The 25,997-nt window shown below is 48.3% G+C and overlaps 1 protein-coding gene across 1 annotated transcript; it reads right to left on the reverse strand.

Moving 5' to 3' along the window:
- Window positions 1–1,570: 1,570 nt before the first annotated feature.
- ARL8B (ADP ribosylation factor like GTPase 8B) lies at window positions 1,571–15,827 on the reverse strand. The gene is made up of 7 exons (XM_048315385.1): window positions 15,646–15,827; window positions 7,083–7,163; window positions 6,437–6,510; window positions 5,925–6,018; window positions 5,267–5,334; window positions 4,966–5,036; window positions 1,571–3,521 (listed from the first exon to the last, which is right to left on the reverse strand). The coding sequence occupies exons 1-7, from the start codon at window positions 15,766–15,768 to the stop codon at window positions 3,472–3,474; spliced, it is 561 nt and encodes a 186-aa protein (XP_048171342.1). The 5' UTR covers window positions 15,769–15,827; the 3' UTR covers window positions 1,571–3,471.
- Window positions 15,828–25,997: the final 10,170 nt, after the last annotated feature.

Here is a 25,997-nt window from a genome sequence, read left to right on the forward strand (position 1 = left end):
GAGGATTTTCAGGACTATGGCTATTGATGTCAAGTGCAGTAATTTATGTAACTAAAATGCATCCCCGAAAGCAACTTTAAGAGAATTGGAAATTTAATCAGCCTCTTTTTACTGTCCATGCTCACTACAGAGCCTGAGACAAGTAATCATGGTAAGATTACATTTCTAGAACACAGCTACAGCATCCAAATTCAGCAAACACCACTGCTAATGCCTGTCCTGGGCTCCACACCTTTCTTAGGACAGAAAACATTTAACCTTGGACATAATGTGTCAGATGAGTATTGTTTTCAGTCCAAGGCTGAAAGGTGTTGAGGAGGAAACACTTCCTACACTTCCTTTGTTTCAGAGAGGTATCTGGCAAGTTCCTCAAGCCCAGAAACAGAACAAGTGCAACCCCATGCACTGGAATCAAACAGCCACTCTGAGGTCTCCTTTCTGCTACAGGAGTAACCAAGGGCATCTGGAAGAGCAGTACCAGAAGAGCTGTGAAACCCAGCTGGGGGCATTTGGGGGAGCATTGCAAATGTACGTTTTAGAGCACACACACCTTAGGGGGCCCTGTGTCTCTCCCTGCTGTTTACACACAGAAACAGAAACTGTTACTGAAATACCACATCAAGCAAAGAGCTGTGGGCCAGTTCATACCACAGCCGCTTTGTGATTGGTACTGGTATCACACCAAACAGACTAACAAGGCTTAGTGCACTAACACTGTTCTCAGATTTGTGTCCAGAGGCATCTTACTTTGACTGTGAACTGCAGGGAGCTGGTTTTGCATGCAGGAAAGTCCCAAAGAAATAGGCACATGATCTTTAACAGTTCACTAGTCCTTCCCACCAGCTGAGTTACACGTGAAGGATGCTCAAAGACCTGCACTCAGGGCTAAAAACTAACCTGATACAGCTCAGCAAGTTTGAAAGCTTACATGGAGACAAGCCTGAAACAAGACATCCAATTTGTTACCATTAATTGGAAGATGCTGACAGACAGTCCTATGAAATAATCAGTGTCCTAAGAAAAATTAATACAACAAAAACCTTTGGGAAGAACAGTCAGTGAAACTTCAGATTAAATTCACAGCAAAGATTTTGTTCAAGACCTCAGTCAACAAAAGCCTCACTTCCCACGGAGATAAGAATCCTTCTGCTTTAATTTGCACTGAAGGATCAGGAACTGCAAGATCTGACACTTGTGCTAGAAAAACAAAGGTTTTACTCTAGGCTCAACACAAGAACCAAGCTTGCAGTCACATGCATTTCTCTACTGAAAACAGAGCTGCAGAAGGCTACCCCTACTTCAGACCATTCACTGACCATTGCTTTTCACACACATAAAAAAGCCCTGAAATCTGCTCAAACTGACTATCTGAGCTTGCTCAGGTAAGGTGAGCAAGCCCCAGGCCTCAAATGTAGCTGTGTGAGCATTTCACTGAACAGTTGAACCACAGAATGTAAATCAGCTCAGGTTTTTACCAATCTTTCTTCCCCCACTGTAATCTTTGGCAGAGCAGACAGACATCCCATCGTGTTTTTCCATGAGTTCAGCCACATCAATTCAAGTCAGGCAGTTAAGTGTCAATACAACCCTCAAAACATAAGTTTATTGAGTAAAGCTGAAGAGCAGGAAACCAACATATGCATCCACCTAAATAAAAAAATTCACGTATTTACAAAGTTCAGTAATTGTATAAGTTGTTCACATGCAGAGAGTAATGCACAGGTTAACAATTGGTAGTGTTTGGATGCCATAAACGCTGAAAGCAGTGAAGTAGATAAACACCAAACACATCAAGTTTAGCTATAGGCCAGTTAACTAAACAGTGACCTGGTCCCCCACAAAGATTCACACATTCTAGTTTAGTTTCCTTATTATAGGCACAAGCAAGTTTGCTAAATAAAAGTAACTGTAGCAGTTCTGGCGAACTCAGGACTACAGTAGCAAGTTAATACACCCTCTCCTCTACAGCACCAGAGTATGGATAAATTGAAATCATGCTTCAGAGAACTGAAAGGGGACAAAAAATTAAAATGCAGCTTCAGACCGAAGGCAGGCAGCGTGTAGTGTCTGTGCAACAGTGCCAGAGCTGGGACACGACAGTAAGGCCATGGCAGTCTGCGTTAACACTGGCGTCTCAGAACTGAGAGGGACTGAACGGTGTTCCCAACCCGAGGCTCCCACGGGATGCAAACCACACAGAGGTGAGGAATCACACACAGTGTGAGGCAACACAAGCAGCTGCACCATGGATCTGCACACACGAGTAGCTACACTGACACTGCTGGATGAACAAACCAGTCTTAACAAGGCTGTCCCTTTAAATATGCTGAAGTCATTGAGAAAGTAAAGCTACAGAAACATTATAATCTTGAGTTTATACACACTTCCCTAAGCTGCAGGAGCTAGTCAAGAGACAGGATCAATTCATTGGCTCTCTTGTGCTTTGACACAGCAGAACATTTCATTGCATCTGACAGGCTTTGCACATGGTTACATCAAGAAAGCAGGCGGGTCTAGAGTTGTCACAATAGCCCAGGTATTCCATAGCACCAGGTGAAACTGTGCCCAGCCATTCCAGGAGCAGGAGAGAGACACTGACAATTACACACAGATTGTGCTAAAGGTCAACAACTGCCTCGATACAAGAGCATCAGTAATTTGGGTGTCATGCAGCTGCTCAGAATGCATGTTCTGGTTTCAGAGAGAGACCACGAGTATCTGGAGATAGAAAAATGTATTTGAACAAAGCCTGATGATCCTAGCAATTTGTTTTCATGCTGGAATACTCCAATTTTTGAAAGTTTGACAGAACAGTCCATTCCCATCCCCCACATAAACGTTAAACAGAAGCAACAGAATGATTTTCAACACATGACTTTCCTAATTCATCAAGAGAGTTTTCTTTTTCAAGTGACAGGATCTCAGCTGTAGATTAGTGATGCTGATCTATGCCTTGTGCTCCCCTCTGCAAACAGTTTCCATTTCTCTGCTTACATACACACATCACATGCATTTGTGAGATCAATCAGTATCCCACAACTCACGCTTAAATGTTTTCTAACTACTGTATGTGGCATCTTACAGAATCTTAATGCTGTCAAGCATCAGCATCTTCAAGCCACTAAACACTAGAAATAAAACACTTGCTGAAAATCATATAAAAACCTGGCCCTGAAAAACCAGAACAGAGTGTACCATCATAGTTAACATGGTAGAGATATTCTTTTAAAAAGCCCCCCCCACAACCCTCCCACCACAGATGGTTGTAAAATAAATATTTGTGCTGACTTTATCATGACAACTCTAGTTGTTTTGTGACAGAATAGGAATACAAGTCTTCAGCAGTGCACATGAGAAATGAACCGTGAAAAGGCAGATTCTTGATACAGGATTTTTGGGTAGTATCTCATTATGGAGGGAAGTGGACAACTGAGATTATGGCCAACTGGTACTGGAGATTCCAGGAAGACTTCAGCTTCTTCTAGATTTTGAATGCTGAATAAGCCACTGAAGCGTGATATCTACAGGGAGAGAGAAGAGAAGTTCCATTTCAAGTGTCTGTATTGGTGTAAGTGGCAAAGCTTTGGTATTCCAGTGTCCCCAAACACAGGACAGGAATATCCAAGCCCTTCTCTAGAGGATGGCCCAGGGCAGATGAACAGAATGATTTTTTAGGATGCTTGCTGTCTGTGCTTTGATCCTGTAACTGCCCAGCATCCTGGAAGTGACAACTACAGGCACTGCCCCACACATCCTGGCTCCTCAGTTCTGTCCATCTCTAGGAAAAAGACATCCCTTCATCTGGCACTTCACTGTGGCTCCAGTAATTAGCTTTAGATCAGCATTGCTCTATTCAGCCAGTCTGCAGCTCCTCACCTGATGAGAGCAAAGCCAGTTTAGCCCTTTGGTACAAGGCATCAAGCTCCTCCCTGCCTGGAAGGGGCTCTCCTAAGGAAGGGAAAGGCCCTGGCTCCCCTCCCATCAACTCCTTTCCCAGAGCCTCAGTGATGCTCAGCTGTGCTGGGAGCCTTGTGTGCATCTCCACAGAAGGGAGTCTCTGCTTCTATCCATCATGTCTGAACCTCCAACTGATGCTAAGGTGACAGGGGCTTCTTGGAAGCCACAGCTGTTCCACAGACTGTTTAGTTTTCCTAGAAAGAAGATGAATCCTTAATATAAAGCCATCCTGGTATCCTCTAGAACTTCTCCTGGGAGCATCACCCTGAAGTTTCCTCATCAGTAAACTCCTGTTACCCTGGCAATGCACCAGTATTAATCCCACAGCAGCCATGGAAGGCATCAGGAGAAGGATGGAAAGTGTCGTTAAATTCTGTTCTCACTCGGCTGAGATGACTCCGTTTACTTATAAAGCTTATGGCAAATACCAGATATTACACAGGACATGGTTTCTGCCTTTGAACTCCACAAGTTCTAAAGCATTTGATTCTGTGCCAGAAAAAGGCACTGTTTGGCTGCAGGGAACAGGGACTGGCAGATGCCACAACACAAACTGCTCTGATAAGACAGCAAGGGAAGGTGATTATTTCAAGGGAATGACTTGAGGAAAAACTTGCTGTAAGTACTCGTTATCCTCACCAAGTGAGGCAGAGGTGAGAGCACCTGACAGAAGTATAAAATCACTTAGGCCAAGCTAATAGACTAGACAGCTATTTCCTGCAAACTAACTGAAGAAAGGAGCAGGCTTCACAGGGACTGACATGTTTTGGTAACTACAACCCCTAACACCACTCTAACTAACACACCTAACTACAACTCTAACACCAGTCAGGCATCCTCACTGCCATCAGGAGTTATGCAGAATTTAACCAGTGCATTCACACATTGGTCTTTGATTTGTTCCTGGTTTCCTGAAGACAGGAAGCTTGTGTTTAAGAAGTTACAATCCCTCCCAATCCATCCTCTGATAGCAGTTCATAATTCTCAGCATTTTGGGTTAATAGTTACCTATATTATCTTTCTCTTTGCAAGAAATAGAGTAGCAGCAGATTTCTCTGTCCTGAATAGCAGCAAGGTTCCTAGGAAAGAGAGAACATTTCAGCACACATTTCACTGACACAAGGACTCTTACTGACAATCTGAACTGTTCCTCTTCCCCTTCCCCACACAACTTGCTCTGTACAATGCTCAGTTACCTCCTGTTGCTGGATTTTCCACTCATGAATGCGAGCTTCCTGATCTAATAACAACCCTATGTACATGAATTTATTGAGTAAGAGAAATGTTTCTTAGGAAGGGTTAGACTTACATCTTTTCAATTAGCTGTTTCTCATCCAAAGCATTAGGAAGGTCTCTCTTATTTCCAAGGACTAGAACCTGAAATCCAGAGAAGGAAATGGCTGTAGCTTTGCTTAAAAAAACCCCAAACAAACAGACAAAAACCCTAACGAAAACCAGAAAACCAACAAACGTCAAGGGACTCTCATGAGCAGTCTGCATCTGCCTGTTAAATCTAATGGAATGAGATATTCACTGTTAGACCAGATCAAGACCTAGTCCCAGGGAAAGAGGGGGTACAAATAAACTGTTCTGTGCAACGAGCAAGCACGAGAACACATCAGCTGATAAATCTGAGAACATTTGCAGCACACTCATCTGAGATTCCCCAAACTTACTCTTCTGTACTACACTGTGGTTAACCTTTAGTCAAGAGCACAAACTCATACTGTGGAATCCTCCAAACTACCGTTTCAGTTGTATTTATTATGTTTTGTGAGCACTGAATAAAGTACAATCACTGAAGGTCAACAGTTCCATTTTAGGCACTGGGGGCAGGTATTGTTCGTGCTTATACTGACCAGTAATGTTGGGCCTTACAATTAAGAGTTCAAGGCAGACTTCAGAGTTGCTCAAGTGATGCACATTCCTCAGAGATATTTAATGCTGTTTGAGGTGACGTTACTTACAGGGATTCCTTGTAACTGGGGCTTATCTAGAAGATTGTGCAGCTCATTTCGAGAGGCTTCTATTTTGTCACGATCTGCAGCATCTACCATGTAGCTTTAAAGAGAATTTCAGGTTAGGTCAGTGACACTGAGCTCCTGCAGAAACATTACTCTTTTTTTACACTGCCAGGTTTGAGAACATTCAACAAGGCTTTAAACAAAGCTAGGACTTCTGAGCAAAGAATTTGGTTCTTTTAAAAAAAATTCTCTAAGAACAGAGTAGAAGGAAGATGCTTTGAGTCAGACAGCACTGCCACCCAGTTCAGACAGGGAGGAGTTAGTATTCCAGATCAGACACTGATAAGAAATAACCCATCCTGAGCCCTGAACTTAGGGGTGAAAAAGGTCAATGTGGTTGCAGTACAGGTTCAGAATCACAAGGAGAACTACAGAGTCAGGCATGCAGTGTTAGGAAGGCTCCCAGAGAAGAGGAGCACATGTGAAGGAAGCAGAGCTGAAGGAAGGACACTTACACAATAGCATTAACTCCTCTGCAATATCGCTCCCACATGCTTCGGAATCGGGGCTGCCCTCCTATATCCCAAATCTTAAGGCAAGGGGAGAAAGACAATTTAGCCATGCACTGTGTTTAAACATGTCAGGCAAAGATAAGACAAGAAATCACAACAGTTTTTCCTTTCTCCTTAAGCAGCTGCTGGACCTCTCCCACGTTACAACAGGAATAATCCCTTGCACAGCTGCTCAGAGCTTGGGGCCCAAGAGCAGGAGATGCAAACTGGACTCCTGTGTATGAAGGTTACACACTGAGGTACACAAGAATATAAAATGTATTCACTTAAAGGTTTGCTTTTGATGTAAACCTTCCCTTAAGCAAACTGATGAGCAGGAAAGAGGCATCTCTGGGCCTCAAACACTCAGATCTAAGCCAGACAGCATTATCACAACAGTGCTTTAACTAGTCCTTGAACCTGGGAATCACACACAGATTCTCATTTCAGAAACTCCATAAATAAACATAAATGTCTTCTTAAACTACTCCACAGATTTAGCTGAGCCTCTTCAGTTTTCTATATTTGTCCCAAGGCTGGAAGCAAAACAGAGCAAACACGTAAATTTTAAACTAGAAGCTACAGAAAACAGTCAACAATGGCAACATACCTTTATTGTAACATTACCCTTTGTAACTTTCCTCATGTTGAAGCCCACAGTAGGTATCATATCTTCACTGAATTGACCTGACTGGGGAAAAAAAAAAAAAAAAGAGAAAGTTAAATTTAGTGCTTATCTGACACAGCTGGTTTACATAGTAAAATATCACAAGCTTTTTCTAACCATTTGCCTTCCAACTGAAGGTTTTACAGCCAAGAAGTCACGGATGTTAAATCCATGTGTACTGGAGCTTGTGTGAAGTCAGACAACTCATTTTGTACAGTCACTGAAATCATTTTTCAAGCCTCCAGGCAGCCAGGGGAGCAAAGTTACCTGGGAAAGTGCTTTGCACAGCTTAACAGATGGACAGCCAGGGCAAGGGTAGGAAAAGAGCCATTCACCTACTTCTGCTGGAGCCAAGGTCTACACGTCAGGATCTCCCAGTTACCTGGGAGCTAGAAATATCCAGAAGGGCTCCCTGTGATGCAAGGTGCTCTTTGGCCAGCATTTGCAGTAATAAATCACTCTTGTGGAGGAAGCCTCCAACCCACAGGTATGGGGTGACTCCCTGAGGAGTGTTAAAGGCTGGAAAGTGGAAGGACCTGACAGGTCAGCTTCCTGCCAGGCTGCAGCATCCAACGTGTTCAGCAGTGGCAAATTCAACTCCAGAGTATCTGAGCCCGTTTCCAGCAGACATTCAGCATCACTCCAAGCTGGGACAGAACTGCTGCAAACAGCAGTGCACTGGAGAGGTTCGCCAGTGGCAGATGTTTTACTGCCTGTAACACTTCAGTCTGCAGCAGCTTGAGAGCCAAGTTTTCAACACTACCACAGATTTCTCCCTTGGCTGTTTGGCAGAACCGTGGCCATTATGAAGCTCACTACATCCATTATGTGTAATAGAACCAGCCAGTCAAGCGCATTTAGAAAAATTAGGGTTGATCCCAAAGCATTCAGTTGTTTAATTAGGGTTTGGTATCACAGCAGGAAAGTCTGCATCTCTCCCCTGACACTGCCCAGAGAAGTTCCCTGGGGTTCAAAGCCCTTTGGGATCTCGGAAGCAGACACCACCCCAGAGTTAGGGCCTGACTGCCCACAAGCTGGAAGGAGCAACTAAGCCTGACCAGGTGGCCACAAAGGCCAACAGCTCCTGGCTTGTATCAGAAACAATGTGGCCAGCAGGACCAGGGCTTCATGAGGAGCTTGGGTCAGACCCTGCAGGACTGCTTGAGAAGCCACTCCACCCCTTCTAACTTAGCAAGGTGGGTGCCCACTGCAAATGCCAGTCCAGTAGCAGTCCATTCCTGCCCGAAATGCCAGTGCCTGAGCTGCCCATCACAGCCAGAGTGATCAGCACAGCTCAGAGCTGACGGTCAGCTGTGCTGCCATGGCTGAGGCAGCTCAGTTCAGCTCCTCAAACCAGTCTTGCCTCTGAAGGGTCACTTACCACACTGCTCAAGCACCACAGCATTCCTGCCTCCACAGTCACACCCCACACCCACAGCTCCTATCCCAGCGTCTCCCAAACACTCCCTGAGCCTCCATCTCTGTGCTGCTGAGTGTTACCCCAGATGGTGCCAACTATTCCCACTCAGATCCTTCCAGATCCTTCTCTCGAGAGCTGTTCTTATCAATAGGAACACACATTCCAAGAACCTCCTGGACTCATCACCTCCCTGCTGGGTTTATTTCCAGAAGACATGTGGGAAGTTGAGGACCCCTACGAGAACAAGGCCTAGCCACGGTGAGACTTCTCCCAGCTGCCTAAGGAGGATTTTGGTGTCTCTTCATCCTGGACTAGAAGAGACTCCCACCAGGGTATCTGCCTCCCCCTGATTGTTGGCCTCCCCCTGATTCTTACCCATAAACAACCTTATTGTGACCCTCATCAAGCTCTAGACTGTTCAAACAGTCCCCTGCCCATCCATCCCTGTGAAGAGTTTACAGCCCTCCCTTGCAGCACTCACTGTGCCAGTCATCCCACTAATTGCAGTGTGTTCAGTACCAATTTCATGTTCTCCCACTGCTCTTTTAGGATACGGATTCCTGCAGATTGGAGCAGCACTTCATTTGCCACATCTTTAATGTAACGTTGAAATTACTGTGACCCACCACAGGGAAACTTTTACAGAATCTTCAGGAAAGCTGCTGCATCTTCCTCCTTCCCAAGTGCTCTCTACCCACACTGCACATCCCCAAACCTGTTTTGACTTGCTGAAAACCTCAAAGCCTTAAAACTGCAGTGGTTCAGTTGAGTTTCAGCTGCCTGTTCTCTGCTTTGCAGAGGGACAATCCAAAGCTGACATGAACATATTGGTCAGCTCAGGTCTTCACTTAAGAGACCTTCCCCTGATGTGAGTGTGGGTGTTCCTCTGCTCACAGGCAAGTGGGCCCAAAAAAAGCTACTGGCACTCACCTTCTCTTTTAAGACAGGTCAAAAATTGGTTAAAACAATTGTAAAGGATTTTAGCAGCAGACAGTGTTCTCCCTTGATGGATTCTGCTACCACATTCAACTGTCTTGGCCCAGAAACAGTTCTCTAAACTCAGAATTTAGAGGGCTTTTGTTTACTACCTCCTCAGAGGAAAAAAGCCAGGAATTCAGCTTCAACTTAGAGTATTCATATGCAAAAGCTACTCAAAGAGCAGAACAAAAGGAATATACTTTTACTAGCAGGCACTTCTCTTCGAACCAGCCTTCCCTGCCAGAGCAGAGTACTTGGTGCTGTCACTGTGTGCTCACAATAAGATGCTTTCTCCTCCTAAAACACCAGCTTTAAAACAAGTTTGATATGCTCAGCAATATTTTCAATTCCCGATGGGAAAGCCTTTGGCTGTTGTCACACACAGCAGCATTGCTCAAACACTCATCAAGGACAGCAGGAGTAGCTGCTGACAAACCCAGCAATGCCTTGTTTTCAGCACTGGTGCCCATCCCACCAGGCAGACCCTGAACTCCCTGCAAGGCTCCTGGAAGGGCAGGAGCTGTCCCAGCAGGGATTGTAAAGGAAGCCTCAGCCCCGAGGTCACACAGACCACACAGCACCAGCACAAGCCGAAGGTCACCAAAGTTAACTCCAGCCCGTGTGGGAGATAAGGGACAGGGAGACTAAACAGAGACAATTTCAGAGGCCACATGCACAAAGAATGCACAGGATTGATCCTTAAGCTTCCTGTTTTAAGAGATGCTTCCTTCTAGATACTCAGAGCTCCTGGAGAACCCAAATATGTGATTTTAGTGCAGCATGAACACATTTACCTGGATGAGTATTTATGTTGGATAAGGATTATTCAGCGCAGCAAAACTGCTTCCAGACTGAACTAAGGGACTTTGTCCCATGAATCAGTTTGGGTTCAGCTCACCTTGTATCAGTACCAGCACTAACTCACAGACTGCAGCATTTCTGAACAAGCCAGCTACAGGTACAGTTCATTTCCCAGAGCAAAACTTAGGACAAGTGTTTAACTCGCCATCACCTGACATTCCAGAAGCACACAAAGTGAGTTTAGTCTCTTTTATAATTTAATTCATATTACAACAAGCTTATTAAACCTATCATTTCCAGCTGTCTTGAGTCAAAGAAACCTAACCCAAACAAAACCACATTCTGCTTCTCCATAACCATAAGCTACAGCCAGAAACTCAAATTGCAGGGAGTTACAGAATGATAGAGTGGTTTCAACTGGGAGGAATCTCAAAGACCATCCAGTGTCACACCCTGCCATAGGCAGGGGCACCTTCCACTGCACCCGGTTGCTCCAAGCCCCATCCAGCCTGGCCTTGTACAACTCTCACCAGACTGTCAGCACCAAGCCCCCTAAGCAGCTTGTGACTCCACAGCCTGCACAAGGACATTCTTTTTATCATCAGAAAAGGTCAGGGCAGCCTTTAGTTTGCATGTCATAAAGCTGACATGATTCACTACTGTTATAGGACCAATTTCTTCATACAGACTTTGTTACTACACAGCAAAGATTGTTTTATCTTTAATCATAATACTTTTCATCCAGCTAGATGAGATCACAAACAAGCTTAACCAACTAGAAGACAACACCACTGGAGTATGGAATCCAGCCAGGACACTCCCAATCCACCTGGATCAGAGTATTACATTAAACCCTGCTGTTCATCCCTAAAATTTTCTTTCTTTTCGCACTAAGAAAAAATGCTGCATGTCTCCAAAATTTCTTCTTAAAAAATTATTTAAAAAGCAGTGCAATTTTAGCATTATATCAAGCTACCCCTACACTAAGCCTCCTCTGCAACACTCAAAGCCTCAACCAAGCAGTGCATCATAAATGGACAAATCAACTTTCTATAGTCCAGCTTCCTTCTTTAGGAAATACTTCAGTGTTCCAGCTACTTGTGATCATGATCAGAAGCCTGAACTCCAGTTTAGAAGCTTCAATCCCAGAAAGGCTTCCCAACAGCACTTCCAGGAATGATTGCTGCAGAAATCAAAACAGTGGTATATGACAAGAAAAGGCATTTTTATTTCTCCAACTCTGACTTTAACTGAGTATTTAAAAGGACATGGACTGCTTAGCAAATATCTACCATAAAAAAGGCATATGTTTGTCTAGAAGTCAGTCATGTAAGAGCTCAGGACATTTCATGTTTTTGATAGTCAAGAAAGTGTCTTTATCCAGGTGTTATCACTTAAAGCTCTGCCATTGCTTACAAAGTGCTCTACAGGAACTCAGGACCAAGATGGAAAAAGTAGATTCTGATTTCAGTCACCTGTTTCAGCCCAGCTGGGGTACAGCAAGCAGGACCTCAAAGAAAGGGTCTGAGACACCTCCCAGGAGCTTTATTAGCTAATGAAGTGATGCAATGCATTTCAAGAGACTCCTGCCATTAAGAAACACTTGGAATTTTATCACCCTTCTCCCTTAGCTATGGTGTGTATGAAGTGACAACACATGGGGTTTATGGCCTACCTGGGTGGTTCAAAAGGCACTAAAACAGCAGGGAAGCTCTTTAGAGCAGTATTTTTCTGCACTTCTCTGGTGTGGCTTCTTCAAGTCAAAGTTACTTATAACAGTCACAAGAACAGAAGGAAGTTGCAACTCCCAACTGGCCAAATGAATCTTTTGTTGAGAGGCTCTTCAGGAATTGCCTCTCTCTAGAAACCACAGTCTCATTCCAACACTTGCCAGATATTCCAAAGTTAAAAAACAAACCACACTAATTCAGGCTCTGACACAAATCCTAAAAAGGGACCTTATTTACCCTGACACTACAAACAGGTTGAGTTTAGCTCTTGAACCTGATAACTGTATCAGAGAAGTCCAACTTCCTCCTACTCCTCCAGATCTCTGCTTGCTACCAGGCTAATGAGCTTCAGTGTTCCAGTGCCACACACCTGGATCAAGGAACAACCTACCAGGCGTCAAGCAAAACTTCTAAAGAAACCCCAGGACACGCCACTCTTCCATGAAATACGCTGTTGAGGCTGCACAAGTGCCCCATTCTCCGGCAGCACGCGCTGCCATGCCGGGAGCAGAGTCAGTTTACTTGAGTCATGTTTCAGTTGCGTCACACGGCCGGAGCAGCCCCCTGGCCTCCCGTGCTCCCCACAGCAGCACGGCCACAGCTCCCAACTCCAACTGCCCGGGAACGGCCACGAGCTGCAAACACCACAAGGTCCTGCAGAGTCTGTAAATAATGGGCATTTCCAGGGCTCGGATCAGGAGCCGACAATTCCAGATGCGATCCCAGGATGACATGCAGTTTCTCTGAATAAGAGCCACAGGCCATGCACATTAGGGAAATTAGGACCAGGAAGAAATGATATCCTCCCTTGTGAGCAAGTTTACTCACGCACATGGAAAACTTATGCTTAATATCTAATTAGAGACAGTGACTAATGCGGAGCCTTAGAAAAGCAGAAGCTGCATTAGCTGAATCCAGCCCTAATGAGATTTCACTGCTAACATTGGGTTTTAAACCTTCTAATCAAACTGATCACAGGCGGGTTTGGGTTGGAAGGGACATTCACGACCATCCAGTGCCACCCCCTGCCATGGGCAGGGACACCTTCCACTGTCCCAGGCTGCTCCAAGCCCCATCCAACCTGGCCTTGGACACTTCCAGGGATCCAGCAGCAGCCACAGCTGCTCTGGGCACCCTGTGCCAGGGCCTCCCCACCCTCACAGGGAAGGGTTTATCCCTAATATCTAATCTATAATCTCCCTATCTCTCAGTTCAAAGCCATTCCCTCTTGTCCTGTCTCTCCAGGCCCTTGTTTAGTCTGATTACAAATCAAGTGTTTGTTTACACCGGAGGAATAAACGTGATCCAAACCCGCTACCAACCTAGAAAAGGATTATTCTAGAACTGGACTGTCTGCCTCTCGTGGCCTGTCCACTTCAGCAGCAGTCAGGCCTTGTACCAAGCTTCCTGTGTAATTGGTTGAGTTTTCCCTCTAGTTCCATATGCCTGATTTGATGGGCAGAGATTACATTAGAGATTTATATTGGATTAAACTCACTGTTGTCAAGACCGGCAACAGCCCTTTGTTAGACAGCACACAAACTTCTAAGCCACAGCAAGATCCTGGTGTGCACTCCAGCTTTAAGAGCTATCCTATAGGACATCTTGCTGTGTCATTCCTTTCATTTTAGTCTTGAGGAATCTCAACAGCCTCATCCACCCAAACCATTAACTGGCCTGCAGAGAGCAGTTGTTCTTTTCCTGCTCTCATTCCCAAATGCAGACTCTGAACTAAAGTCTGTCAAGGAAGCAAATAAGAAGTCAGCTCTGCACGCCATGGACTGCGCTACTTCTCTAAAAAGTGATCTTGCGCTGGTAACTGAAGCTTATGCTATTATTTTTTTAAAACCAATAATAAAAACCTGAGCAAACCTCCTCCCTCTGTTTTTTTTTTTTTTTTTGTGTAAAGACTCACCAGATTTCCTAATTTAAAACTTCAGAAATGTGACTTGATGCTTCCAAACTAAACCAGCTAAGGAGGCTGTGTCAGCATGCACAACAACTTCCTCCTGCCCCTGGGTTTTGCAAGGCTCTTTGAATGGCACTCGCTCAGATAAATGCCTGGGTGTGATCCTAACATGTGGTTGAAACCTTGCAAGATTCAACCCCCGCAGAGGAGGCTGGAAACAGACTCCAGCTTTACTTAGGAAAACTTCTCCCACTTGAGACAAGTTAGATGGACTAAACTGATGTGCAGCTACTACAGCTCTGAACCACTGCACATATCTGCAGTCGGTTCCACAGGTAACTCCCCAAACATGTGCTGCTGGTACTACACAGAAGCAAAGCAGTTCTTTGACAAGTGCCATCACCAGGAGGACTCCAGAGGATGAAAAGCCTGCAGAGAACCCCCAGCTGCAGAAACACTCCAAGCAGTATCAGCTCAGCAGCCACAAATCAAGGTTGTTCAACAATGTCAGAGCTCCATGTCTACAAATTCAAGCTCAGAGGTATTGGCAGAGTGTGAAAGAAAAGGCTTCTGGCATTCCTGGGTTACTCCAGCAACTGCCAGCTAACCACCAGTCAGAGAAGAGTTACCTTTTATGAAGTAACCCATTTCCCATGACTATCAGGAAGCCCGCTGAGTGCTCACACCTGAGCTACACAAGGGCTTAGTTACGTTTTACCAGGGCGTTTGTCAGTGTGCAAGGATGATGTATAACTGCAAGAGAATGAAAGTCCTTTTCCCAGGCAGTAACTCATTCAACTGACAAATAAATACATTCTTAGAAATACTCTGTAGTGTTAAGGACACAGCCTCAAAAACCAAAAGACAAGCTGAAGGTGTGCTCACTCTAAAGCTGGAAACATCAGCTTTCTCATTCTAGGTGCACTGCACTCAGGTCACTCATGCTCCCTGAAAAACCAAAAGGTGCCCTGGTTGCCCATTTCAGGAGCTCCCACAGTCCAGCTTTTCCATCACATACATCAGCTGAGCAGGACACTGATGAAGCTGAACATGCCATTTAGGCAAAGCCACTCTTTATCTCGTTCAACAATGGAAAAGCTTCGTGTAGGAGTATTCCCACACCCTTCCTTCACCTGCTCCAGGCACATCACCAGATCAGCAGGCCCGAGTGCAGCAGTTTGCTGCCGATGGGCTTGTGAGTTGTACTTCTCAGGTAAGTTGTACCTTAAGAGAAAGGAGATTATTTGATATGGGTCTCAGCAAGAGATAAGCAAATATCTGAGAGGAGAACCGAGAGTGGGTGCTGACACTTAAATCACTTAGGACTACGGAAAAACAGTCAAAGGGAGGCGGCAGCTGAAGACACACAATGTTATCTCCACATCTGCTAACACAAGCCCCGCCACACCGACACCCTGACTGAAAGGCGCCTTCAGAGCCCGCTGTGGGGCCGTGCCCTGCTGTGGGATCAGTGTCCCCGCGGGTCCCATGAGCACACGAACGTTTATGGAGGCACGGCAGCCAGCAGGGCTCAGCCATCGCACCCAGCGAGGGCTCACACGCCGCTGCCCGTGCCCCGGCCCGGGGCCCCGCTCCATCCCCGCTCCATCCCCGCGGCACCGGGCCGGGCTCAGGCCGCTGCCGGCCCCCGCCCGCCGCCCCGCTCACCGCGATGACGTTGACGAAGGTGGTCTTGCCCGAGTACTGCAGCCCCACCAGGGTCAGCTCCATCTCCTCCTTCCAGAAGAGCGAGCGGAACCAGTCGAGCAGCCGGGACAGCAGCGCCAGCATCGTGGCGGCGGGCGGGCGGGCCGGGGGCGCTGCGGGCCGGGCCGGGGGCGCTGCGGGTTGGGCCGGGCGATGGCTCCGGCGGGCCGGGACGCTGCGGACCGGGCTGTGCCGGGCCGGGCCGGGCTGGGCTGCGCCGGGCCGGGCTGGGCTGTGCCGGACGCTGCTCCGGCCGCTCCGGGACACCCGCGCTCGTCTGGGCCCGGCTCCCCCCGCCGCCGTCACGTGACGCCGCGGTCACCCGGCCCGGCCGGCCCCGCCCCGCCCCGCGGCGCCCCCTGGCGGCGGGAGGACCGAGCGGGAGAGGGCGGGGCGGGGCCGCCAAGTGGGGTGTGGTGAGGAGAGGTGTGTTACCCCGGGCCCGCTGTGGGGCGGGACGGGCCGTGGCGGCACCCCCGAGCCCGCTGTGGAGCGGGACGGGCCGTGGCGGCACCCCCGAGCCCGCTGTGGAGCGGGACGGGCCGTGGCGACACCTCTGGGCCCACCATGGAGCAGTGTCTTCCCTGCCCTCTTCATCACAGGCTCCATTAGGTTGGGGAAGACCCCCAAGATGATCAAGTCCAGCTTGTGACCTAACACCACCTTGTCACCCAGACCTTGTTGCCACGTCCAGTCCTTCCTGGGACACCTCCAGGGATGGGGACTCCACCACCTCCCCGGGCAGCCCCTGCCGATGCCTGACCACCTTTTCCATGAAGAAATTCCTTGTGAGGTCCAACCTGACCCTCCCCTGGCACTGTCTGAGGCTGTGTCCTCTCATCCTCGCCCGCCGTGGTGCGGTGTGGTGAAGGGGTGTCTGCCTGCAGCCCTCACCCTCATGGCGGTGCTGTGAGGGCCCCTCAGGGCCACCCACAAATCCAGTCCCAGCCTGCAGAGGATTTGGGATTAAAAGATATCGACTGTAATATTTTCAGTTAGCCCAAGTACATTTTAAGCAAGTGAAATACAAAACCCTATGTATGCTCATAGAACTTCCAAAACCAAAGGGACAGCCCACTTCACCTCGTTATTCCCAGTTATTCTCACATAACCAGATATTCTCCAGAATTTCCTGCCTTTTGCATGGGCAAATTTTAATAAACTGACTTTGCCCTTGAGCCAAATAATTAGTTTAAGTAGATGACACTGACCAAACTACTCCATTAGGTGTATTTATCACAACTTAGTTGAGGTCACTTTAGTTTTCAGTAGGAAGCACTTTCAAATGGAGTTGAAGGAATAGCATGCATTTTGCATGGGCTTTTGGGGTGATTTACCAGGGTTCTTGTCACTGTAACTGGGGTTATTTTAATTCCCAGTCAAATTAGGCCCAAATTCACAAATTTTGCTGCTCCAGCTCTCTGGGGAGTTACGCAGTGACTTGTGCACTGAGGCCAGGCGGGAGCAAGAGGTGAGGCGGGAGCAAATGGAGATGCAGCAGGAAAAAAATCACGAGGAATCTACAGAATGCCTGAGGAATATCTTCTGTTCCCCTGAAGCACAGTCTTTTTCCTCAGGATTTCTTATGATGTTGCAGTAAAACTTTCATGACTCAAATGAAGGGCTATTAATGGATGTTAAGCAGGATTTGTTGGTTGTCAATAGATTGGAAAAGCGCTACTGTTTTGCGCCTGGCTGCAATGGTTCTCAAATTATTTTACAAATATTAAAGAGCTAAGAAAATGCATGAAGAATGGATTGAGCTGCCTGGATATGGACCAGAGGTTACATGCTGTGTCTGGGACACCTGCAAAGGGTTCTCCTTCTCCACTGCTGGCAGAAGGAAAAGTTCTAAATCACACAGAAAAAAAATATTTTTCTGAGCTGGAAAAAATGGGTGTCACAAATCTACTTTTCAGAACAGTGTAAAACAGGTGTAAAAAACAATTAGAGTGGGATTGGTATAAAAACACCAAAGCGCGCACTGGGAACGATGGTCTGAGGGATGTGGATCTCCATCAGGAGGATGCACCACACCCAGACCAGCCCTTGATGCTCCCGCAGCTCCCTGGCCTGGGGAGATCTGCACTAATTGGTCTCTTCCCGCAGGGCCTTGCGCAGGAGGAATAGCGAGGGCTGCACGCAGAGAATAAAGCCCATTCCCATCCCTCCTCAGGCTCACGGTGCGGGGAAGGCGCTGCCTTCAAATGCCGTGGCTCTGCCACACTGAAATTAGAAATTCCCAGCTCCCCAGTGGCAGCAAAGGCATTTGTGCGTGTGCTTTTTCACCCCAAAACACGGCTTTCCTTTGTATCCATAAAAAAGCCAACTAATATACTCCTTCCAATTAAGCTGTGATATGAACTGCACTTTGAAAGTTCTTAATCCATTCTCTGGTTCATTAACTCGGAAAATTTCATCCCCGTGGTTAGCCCTATCAGAGAGGATGGAATGCCTGGCACCAATTAGTTCTAATAACGAGCTAAGTTGTGCACAGATTTCAGAGCCTGTCATTAGTATGAGAAAATAGGACAGCTCCTCTCAGAATAGAATATCTTACTGGACCTTCCTTTCATTTGTCTTTGGCTAACGACTCCTCCCGCAGACAAAGGAACTAATTGATTTGATGAGTTGCAGACACCTACTGTGTGGCACTTCCCCTGCTGCTGAGCAAGGAGCTGAAGCCAAAAAATAGTGACAATATTGCTCTGAGATTCTGCTTTCCTGCTTGTTCACAACCCGTGCTTTAAGGAGGCAAACACACGTGCCCTGTTAGTGCCCTCAGTTCGTTTGGACGCTGATTTTCTTCCAGGGATTCAGCTGGGTATTGGTAAAATGTCTTAGAGACTGTGGGTGCCTCCCAGGTCAGGATCCTCCCTTGTCGAGGGAGGGAGAAGCTCTTAGATCTGGGGAATCTGAGGACTGTGAGGACAAACGGGAGCCTTGCTCTGCAGTGCCAGGAGGCAGCTGGGGGCTCTTTCCAGCTCTGCTCTTTCAAGGCCCACTTAAAATGATATCAAAAGAAACAGGGGCAGATGATAGCAGGTACAAGATATGTGTCACCTTACGTTACAGACTCTTACAGGAAAGCGTAAGATTACTGGTCACCACTAAAGAGATGGACATTAAATATCTGGTTCCTAAACCTGCCACCGCCTGTAGCAGAGTCTTCCATCATTTTATACAGGGCTCTTGGTACTGCCACAGTATAAACAGTCACTAAAGAACCTGAGGAAGCAAAGGAAGGATTTCTCTGTCTGCCTCACTTTTCTGAAAAAAGAGATGTGTCAGTTACGCTGTTACTGCTTGAGCTAAACCAGAAGTATTCCTTTGCTATGAAGAGGGAGACGCACCATGAAAATTAAACCATAACTTATTTCCTCAGAGATGTTTGCATGCTGCCAGCATGCCATAAAATCCTGCCTCTTTCTGCAGCCCAGGACAGCACCAAGTCTTCTCCACAGTGGGGAGGAGAGACAGAGAAGGGGAGGGAGGTGGCAGTGAGGGCAGCACAGCCCTGCTTTGCCAGCGACCCAGGGCACGCAGCAGCGTGACTCCTGTGTGAAACCTGACGTGAGCGCCCATATCTCATTTCCCAGAGTCACGGGATCACAGGGTGACAGAATGGTTTGGGTGTAAGTCAGAGGGGTGCATGCTTGGACACTGAGGTTTCCATATCTCTAAGAGGACTGCCTGCAGGTGAGCCCAGGTGAAAATCCTGATCTCAAGGTGACCTGGTATCGGGTTCATTGGGAGGCATCACTTTTCATGCACCTCCTTCACCTCGGAGTGAAGTCTCCAAGCCTGGGAACGTGGCAGCTCGGCGGCTGGCAAGCTGTGCGATTGTCTGTCACTGCCAGGGAAAATATAAATGATGGCAGTCGCTTTAGCATTTCGATTTCGTAGGTGCTGGCAAACACTCCCCAGCATGAGCTGCTGCATGCAAGTGATGACCTTCAGGAATGCTGGCATCTCCCAGTGCCGAAGAAGCAGGAGCATGAATCAGCAGAAGGGAGCAGGGAAAAAAATTATAGTTAAAAAGGAGCCTGCTGTTAGCAGGAAGTTAAAAAAAATTCTCCTGGTCCTCCAGTCAGATTTATTAGCAGTGACCTTGGCACTTGCAGAGCCCCCTGCACAAAAGCCAGGCCCACGCTTGCAGATTTAGTGCAGAGTCAGGGCCTTGGCCAGCCTAGGGACTGCATTTCACCCTTTCTGTAATTTAGATTTTAAATCTAAAAGGAAACAAACCCAGTCTTCCAATCTAAGCACAAACAGCCTCCAAGCGAGGCTGTGAAAGGCGGGCACAGAGCCCTGGGCTCCAGCTCTGCACAGACACCTGTATGACCAGATTCAGAGGGAGCAGCACCTTGGGAAGGCCACAACAGGGACTTCTTGGAGGTCCTCGGTTAGACGGAGCCATGAGCTCCCCATCCAGGGACCATGCACATGGTGCCAGGCCAGGGGAGACATTTCTCCAGCCTCTGCTTTGAAGTAGAGCTCCCTCCAAGATGCCAGGCAAGATCCAGCCAGTGCTGCAGCCCCTTCCTGACAAACCCCAGCGCCCACAGCCCAGGTTGCCATATGTATTTCAGTCCCAGCCAGGTGTTTTGCAGCTCATGCCCATCAGCCGTGGCCCCTGGGCACCACCTGGGCTACGAAGCATCTCTGAACCCAGCACCAAAGCACTGAGATTGTCTGTGCCATTCTGTTTAGTTCCAGTCGCGATTCTCCACCTGCTGTGAGACCCTGCCACATCATCAGGGCCACTCTGACCCACGGCACCGGGTGCTGCCCCTGCCTCACTTATCCATTCCCATGATGGGGAGTGGGATTGTGCCTGGCACAAATGTGATGTGGTCCCAATTTCTGCAGAGGGTCAGGTTGTCCCCAGCAAGAGCCCTCTCATTATGACAGGCATGGGATGAACCCCAGTACAGCCCCAGGGACCCCGGGCCTCACTTACGTTCTTTACACATTAATTTCCCCTTTTCCTCCCTGGCCAGCGGCTGCTCTGCTGCCTTTGCTCGGATTGTCCAGGAGAGGGGGATGCAGCCTCACCAAAACTGTCCTCCTTCCCTAAAGCTTTTAGCTGTGTCCTCACCTTCATCCTCACCCTCAGCCTGGGCTGGGCTCCCTGCGCATCACGGCCCCTGGCCCGGCAGTGCCAGCACCCACACCCAGCCCTCCCCTGGCACATGGGCACCACAGAGCCCGGCAAATCTTCCTATTTCTCGGAATAAATCCAAAGCAAGGGATGTTATCAGCCGTGAGCTGGTCACAGGAGATGGACAACAGGAACAGCAAAGCAATGTCCCATGGGAGCCCCAGCCTGCCCGGCGGGAACATCTCTGGGGGGCTGTCCCCAGTGTTGTCACGGACAAGGGGGGAGAGAATCCTGGGAACGGATTGTCACTTTGGAAGGAGGGAGAGACAGGGCTGCAGCCCAGGTACTATGGAATGCTGCACAGGCAGGTGGGAGTTTTTGCTCAGGTATCACTCTCTGCTGCCCATGCTCTCACCTTGTGGTGAGGGAGCATCCAATTCGCTCCAGGTGCGAGGGGCAAATGCCAGGTGATGCCTTTGCCTTTAGTGAGGGAAGAAGCAATACATCTACAGGTACAAACAGCATCTCATGAGCCCAGTCAGCTGAGCTGCACTGATTTACACCAGCCAAATACACAACCTGTTGCCTCAAGCACCTGGTGAGAGTCCTGAACTGAGCAGGGGGAACTTCATGTGTGTCAGCGCTGAAACCAGGAGCAGAAGGGAGCACCCAGCCCACTCTGCAGCCTCTCTTGCACTGGATTGTGGGTGCTCTGCTTGTTTGTATTGTCCTTTGTCATCTCCTCTGTGTCACGTTCCCTGTTGGCATCTGATGGAGCAGGGCCATCTCAGGGAGCTGGGCACCTCACGCCATCATGTCAGAGCTGTGCCTTCAAGGTTATTTCTTGTCAAACGCTCCTTCTTTCAGCCATCCAGTTATTTTCTCCTTGGCTAAATCATCTGAAAATAGTCTGCAGCCATCCTAGCTCTTCCTGCTTTGTATGCATGAGCAGGAAGGGGAATTTAGGATTTTGCTGTAATGCCATACACAAAAGCCTGCTGGAGAGCATCACTTTGATTAGCTCTTATTGTACACCCAAGAAAACAGAAAAGAATAAGAATAAGGGAGAGCCCAGCATGAGGCTGCTGTGCCTTGCTGCTTCAAGGCTGCTCAGAAAATCTGCCTGGTTGCTCAGGGCCCTCAATATCAATAGCATATTTGTGCATATCTCAAAAATGGGTTGGGTTTTATCTTCTTAATGATGAGGGAAAGAAGGGCAGGAGCACTGTAATGATTTGTTCACTAGCACATCCCAAAACTTGAGCTCTGGCAATAAAGCAGCCCCATGTGTGACCCCAAGGCCTCCCCTCCACTTGGTCACCTGCAGGCAGGTGAACCTTTCCAACCCCTCACCACACCACACAGGGCACAGCAAAGCTTCCCAGCTGCAAACAAGACATCCCAGCTCCTGGAAGTCCGAGATGGAAAACTTGATTTAGATCTGGGAATTAAATTAGCAAAAGGGATGAAAAAGAAGAAAAATATCTCACATCCAAGCACTCATCTTTGGCAGCATTTATGATTGGAAAAAAGTATTGGGATGTGAATTTTGCAGACAGGTCTGATGAGTGATGGAATGGACCGAACTCCTCGTTCTAAACTCCCTGAACTTTGAGGATTTGATGCAGATCCAGATTTTAAATTTCCATTGGGGCCTTTCTCATTAAAACCAGAAGCAGAAGGATCTCGTTTCCCTACAGAGGCTGTACCAAATATTAACTTGCCCCTTCTCTCTCTGTGTACTGGCCACCCCCTCTTTATCCTTTCTCAGTTTACGTGAGTCTTTGTCACAAGGCACTGACAAACCGAGCAGTCCTGGTTCTCCCAAGACATAGGGCACTGAGTTCTGGAAAACAGAATTAAGTCCAAGTATCTGCATATGGATTTTTAAAATAAACCTAATCCCAAATAAAGCTCATCCGAAGCTGTGGGCACTCAAATCATGTTTAAAAACACGAGAACACAGGAGAGACAGAATGCAATCAGTGCTTCCCTGCTTCCCACCCAGCCAGGCGAGCTCCGGTCATGAGACTCACACAGCTTAAATCCCACTGTTACACTTTCCCACCAGACAAATCCTACTTTATTAAACCAAAGTGCAAGGGAATTAGCAAAACCGCCCGTTTCCTTCACACTATAGTATATATAAGCAACCTAATCCATACGCCAAAGCTCCCACTGCTCTCAAAACCTCTCAGTTGGGAATTCCCGTCAGCAGCTCGCAGTCTCCCTCCTGTCAGCTCGGGATTACCTTTCCCTAACAGGGCACAGGAAGGAGAAAAACACGTGGGCACCTGCCAAACCCATCCCTGTCGCTCCCCTTGCACGGTGACCCCGCCTGAAGGAGAACCGCAGGGATGGGGATGGGGCAAGGGGCTGCACACCAGACTAATTAGTGCTCGGCTTTGCTCATTAAAGAGGCTCCTTTGGCTGACCTGACCAAATACTTCCCATTGTTTCCTTCAATCCCATGGCTGCTGGGTCTGCTCAGCGGCGCGGGGAGGAGAGGGATTGATGAGCCAGGGAGGGATCCCCATGCCCTGCCCGTCACCCCTCCTGGCAGGGGCGGCCCAAAATTCTGCTGAGAGAGAAAGGAGGTGAGAGTCAGCGAGGCCGGCGTTTCGTTTCCATGAGATAAGCACCTCCGTATAGCAATAGAAATCAGGGGTAATTGGCGGGGCTGGGAGGACGGAGCCTTTTGTTACACAAGGCTTAATGGGCCTCTTCAGAGGGAGCAGGAACCAGCGCTCCCGCCAGCGAACATTGCCGCCCGGGATAGTGATGTGCTACATCCCATTTCTCAGGAGGGAGGAAGGAAGGAAGGACACGTGAAAAGAAAATAGCAGTAAATGATCCCACTTCGTCATTTTTTTCCCCCGTAACCCTTCTGGCCTTACAAACAGGAACTTCATTTTAAACTAAAAATAAAGCCTGATGCCTGTGTCGCAGTTGCGATGGGTGTTTCCAAGAGCGCCGCTGGGGCTCAGCCCTGTTCTATATGCAGCCTGGGCTGGGCACCCTAGGAAAGTGCCTGGCTTTGCATTTGCTATATTTACATATCATCAGTTATCAGGAGAACAGGATGTCCCAGGGGATCTGAAATAGGATATATCTCACTCCATCTCCTGGTCAGTTCAGCCACGGGCCAGGCCCGTATGACTGATCCTGTTTGCCTGTCTGCCCGTGGCTCTGGGGCTGCCGGCGGTGCCCGGTGGGTGTTATCCATCCCAGCCCAGCTGGCACGTGGGCTGGGCTGCTGTGGCATCCCCAGCCTTCCTCCAGACACATGTGGCTGCAGCAGAGAAGAGCTAGGGGGTGGAAAGCTCCTATTTCTCTTTCTGCCACACTATTTTTTATTGCAAAGGCAGAGGAGATTTATTCTGCCCTCCAAAACATCAGGTCTGTATATCTCCTCCACACATTGTTTTTTACACAAAAGCCCCAGCAGCCATCAGGAGCCTTCAATACAGGGTGATGGAGCGCAAACAAGCCCTTTCCCAGGCAGAACAGTGCCAGGGCAGGAGCAGAACCCCTGGCACAGCTTCCTGCAGGCCCATGGAGGGGCTCACCGGGGTGCAAAGCACAGAGCCAGAGAGGGCAGGTGGGCAGATGGAGGGGTGGGTACCCTGCTGGGGAGGTTACAGCTGGCACTGCAGACCCTGCAAGGCATGGGCTGTCCCGTCGGAAGCATGCAGGGTGCCCTGCCTACCTCACCACCTTGGATTTAAATGCCTTTCTCACACGCTGGGCGTAGCTGCCAAGTATTGTGCCTTCGGTACATCACTCCACCTTGATTTCAGGCCACTTCAGCTTGTGTTTGGGAGTGGTTTCCAAGCATTCAGCTCACCCATATCTTATCCACACTGGTTTCCTTTATGAGCTGCACCCACTACAGGTCCAGAGCTTTAAATGCAAACCCAAACAAGTCTGTGGTAGCGCTTCCCATTCCCACTGGACTGGCCTGGAGTGGGAGTGGAATGAGTCAGGAGTACCATAAAGGAAAGTGAAATAGATCCACCCTGAGCAGATGATAGGATCAGGGCAGATTAGTAGCCTTGGATCAGATTCAAGGGTCAGCATAAATCTTTAATCTTTGCAAAGTCCTCGAGCCTCCCTCCCCTCACTGTCTCACATGCACACACACCAGGCATGACTAAACAGCTCTCTGCGGGGATGGCAGACGCTTCAGAAACTCCCGGCTGGTTTTGGTTTGCAAAATACAACAATAAAGCTGTTCTCTGTTCTGTAAACGTGAGAACTTCCCTACGCAGGCACCTCGCCACTGGATGCTGTGGGATGCTGCCAGGGACGGTGTCACACCACAGCCACTGCTCCCACCAGCACTGGGGGCTCACCAGGGCCCCTCCGGCTTGCTGACCCCACAGTCAGGCTGCAGCACACTCATCTGCCAAAAGCATTGGGTGAGAGGCAAGGACAGTCCCTGCCTTGTGCCTTATTAGGGCCCAACATGGTCTGCCAGCACGTCATTACTCATTATTCCTCTATATTTGCTCCCCACTGACGCTGTGCTCAGTGCACATAATCTGGATAGTTCCCAGGTTGCACGTGGAGCTGCAAGTGCCTGGCTCAGGGGTGGTGGAAACGCCAGGCTGCCCTGGGAAGGGGCTGTGTGGGGGCAGAGGGGCTGGAGGAGACGTGTGTGCCAGCTTTGCACCCAACTGTGATGCACTAAAGGAAAAGAAAGAAAAAAAATATATAGCAAAAAGCCCTGGCCTAGTTTTTTCTAGTTTTTGTTTCACTGTGCTGGGCTCAGGCTCGAAGGATGTGGTTTGGTGGTCAGCGCATAAGACAGCAAATGCAAAAAAAAATTCCTTTGATTAAATCCAGATCAGGTCTGTGCAAGCTCTTCCTGCGGCCATCGGGAAATCACACGAGGGAAAACCCTGCCCACGCTGCCTGTGGCTGGGCACCAAGGGACGTGACGCAGTCCTGTGGTGGCCCCATCCTGCTCGGTGGGGCACTTTGTCCCACGGAGTGAGGTGTCCCATCCTGGCACCTGGAGGACTCAGTCCCCGGGGGGCTCTGAGACATCCATCTCACCATGCTGAAGGCTCCATCTGAAGCTTTTGTGATAGATTTATAACAATTCAAGTCACTCTCGCTACCGCTCTGCACACGAAGGGCCAGGCAAGTTCTATATAAGTGAATATTTATATATTCCCATAAACATTTTTAAATGGGAAATTAC

The sequence above is a fragment of the Corvus hawaiiensis genome, chromosome 11, assembly GCF_020740725.1.
Source record: "Corvus hawaiiensis isolate bCorHaw1 chromosome 11, bCorHaw1.pri.cur, whole genome shotgun sequence".
Classification (NCBI taxonomy): domain Eukaryota; kingdom Metazoa; phylum Chordata; class Aves; order Passeriformes; family Corvidae; genus Corvus; species Corvus hawaiiensis.

Excerpts from the sequence above, each read along its gene's own strand:
- ARL8B (XM_048315385.1), bottom strand. The coding sequence starts at position 15,768 with ATGCTGGCGCTGCTGTCCCGGCTGCTCGACTGGTTCCGCTCGCTCTTC. Across the intron at positions 6,019-6,436 it reads AGAGGAGTTAATGCTATTGT|CTACATGGTAGATGCTGCAG; the intron begins GTAAGTGTCCTT and ends TTCTCTTTAAAG. Across the intron at positions 5,037-5,266 it reads AAACAGCTAATTGAAAAGAT|GAACCTTGCTGCTATTCAGG; the intron begins GTAAGTCTAACC and ends TCTCTTTCCTAG.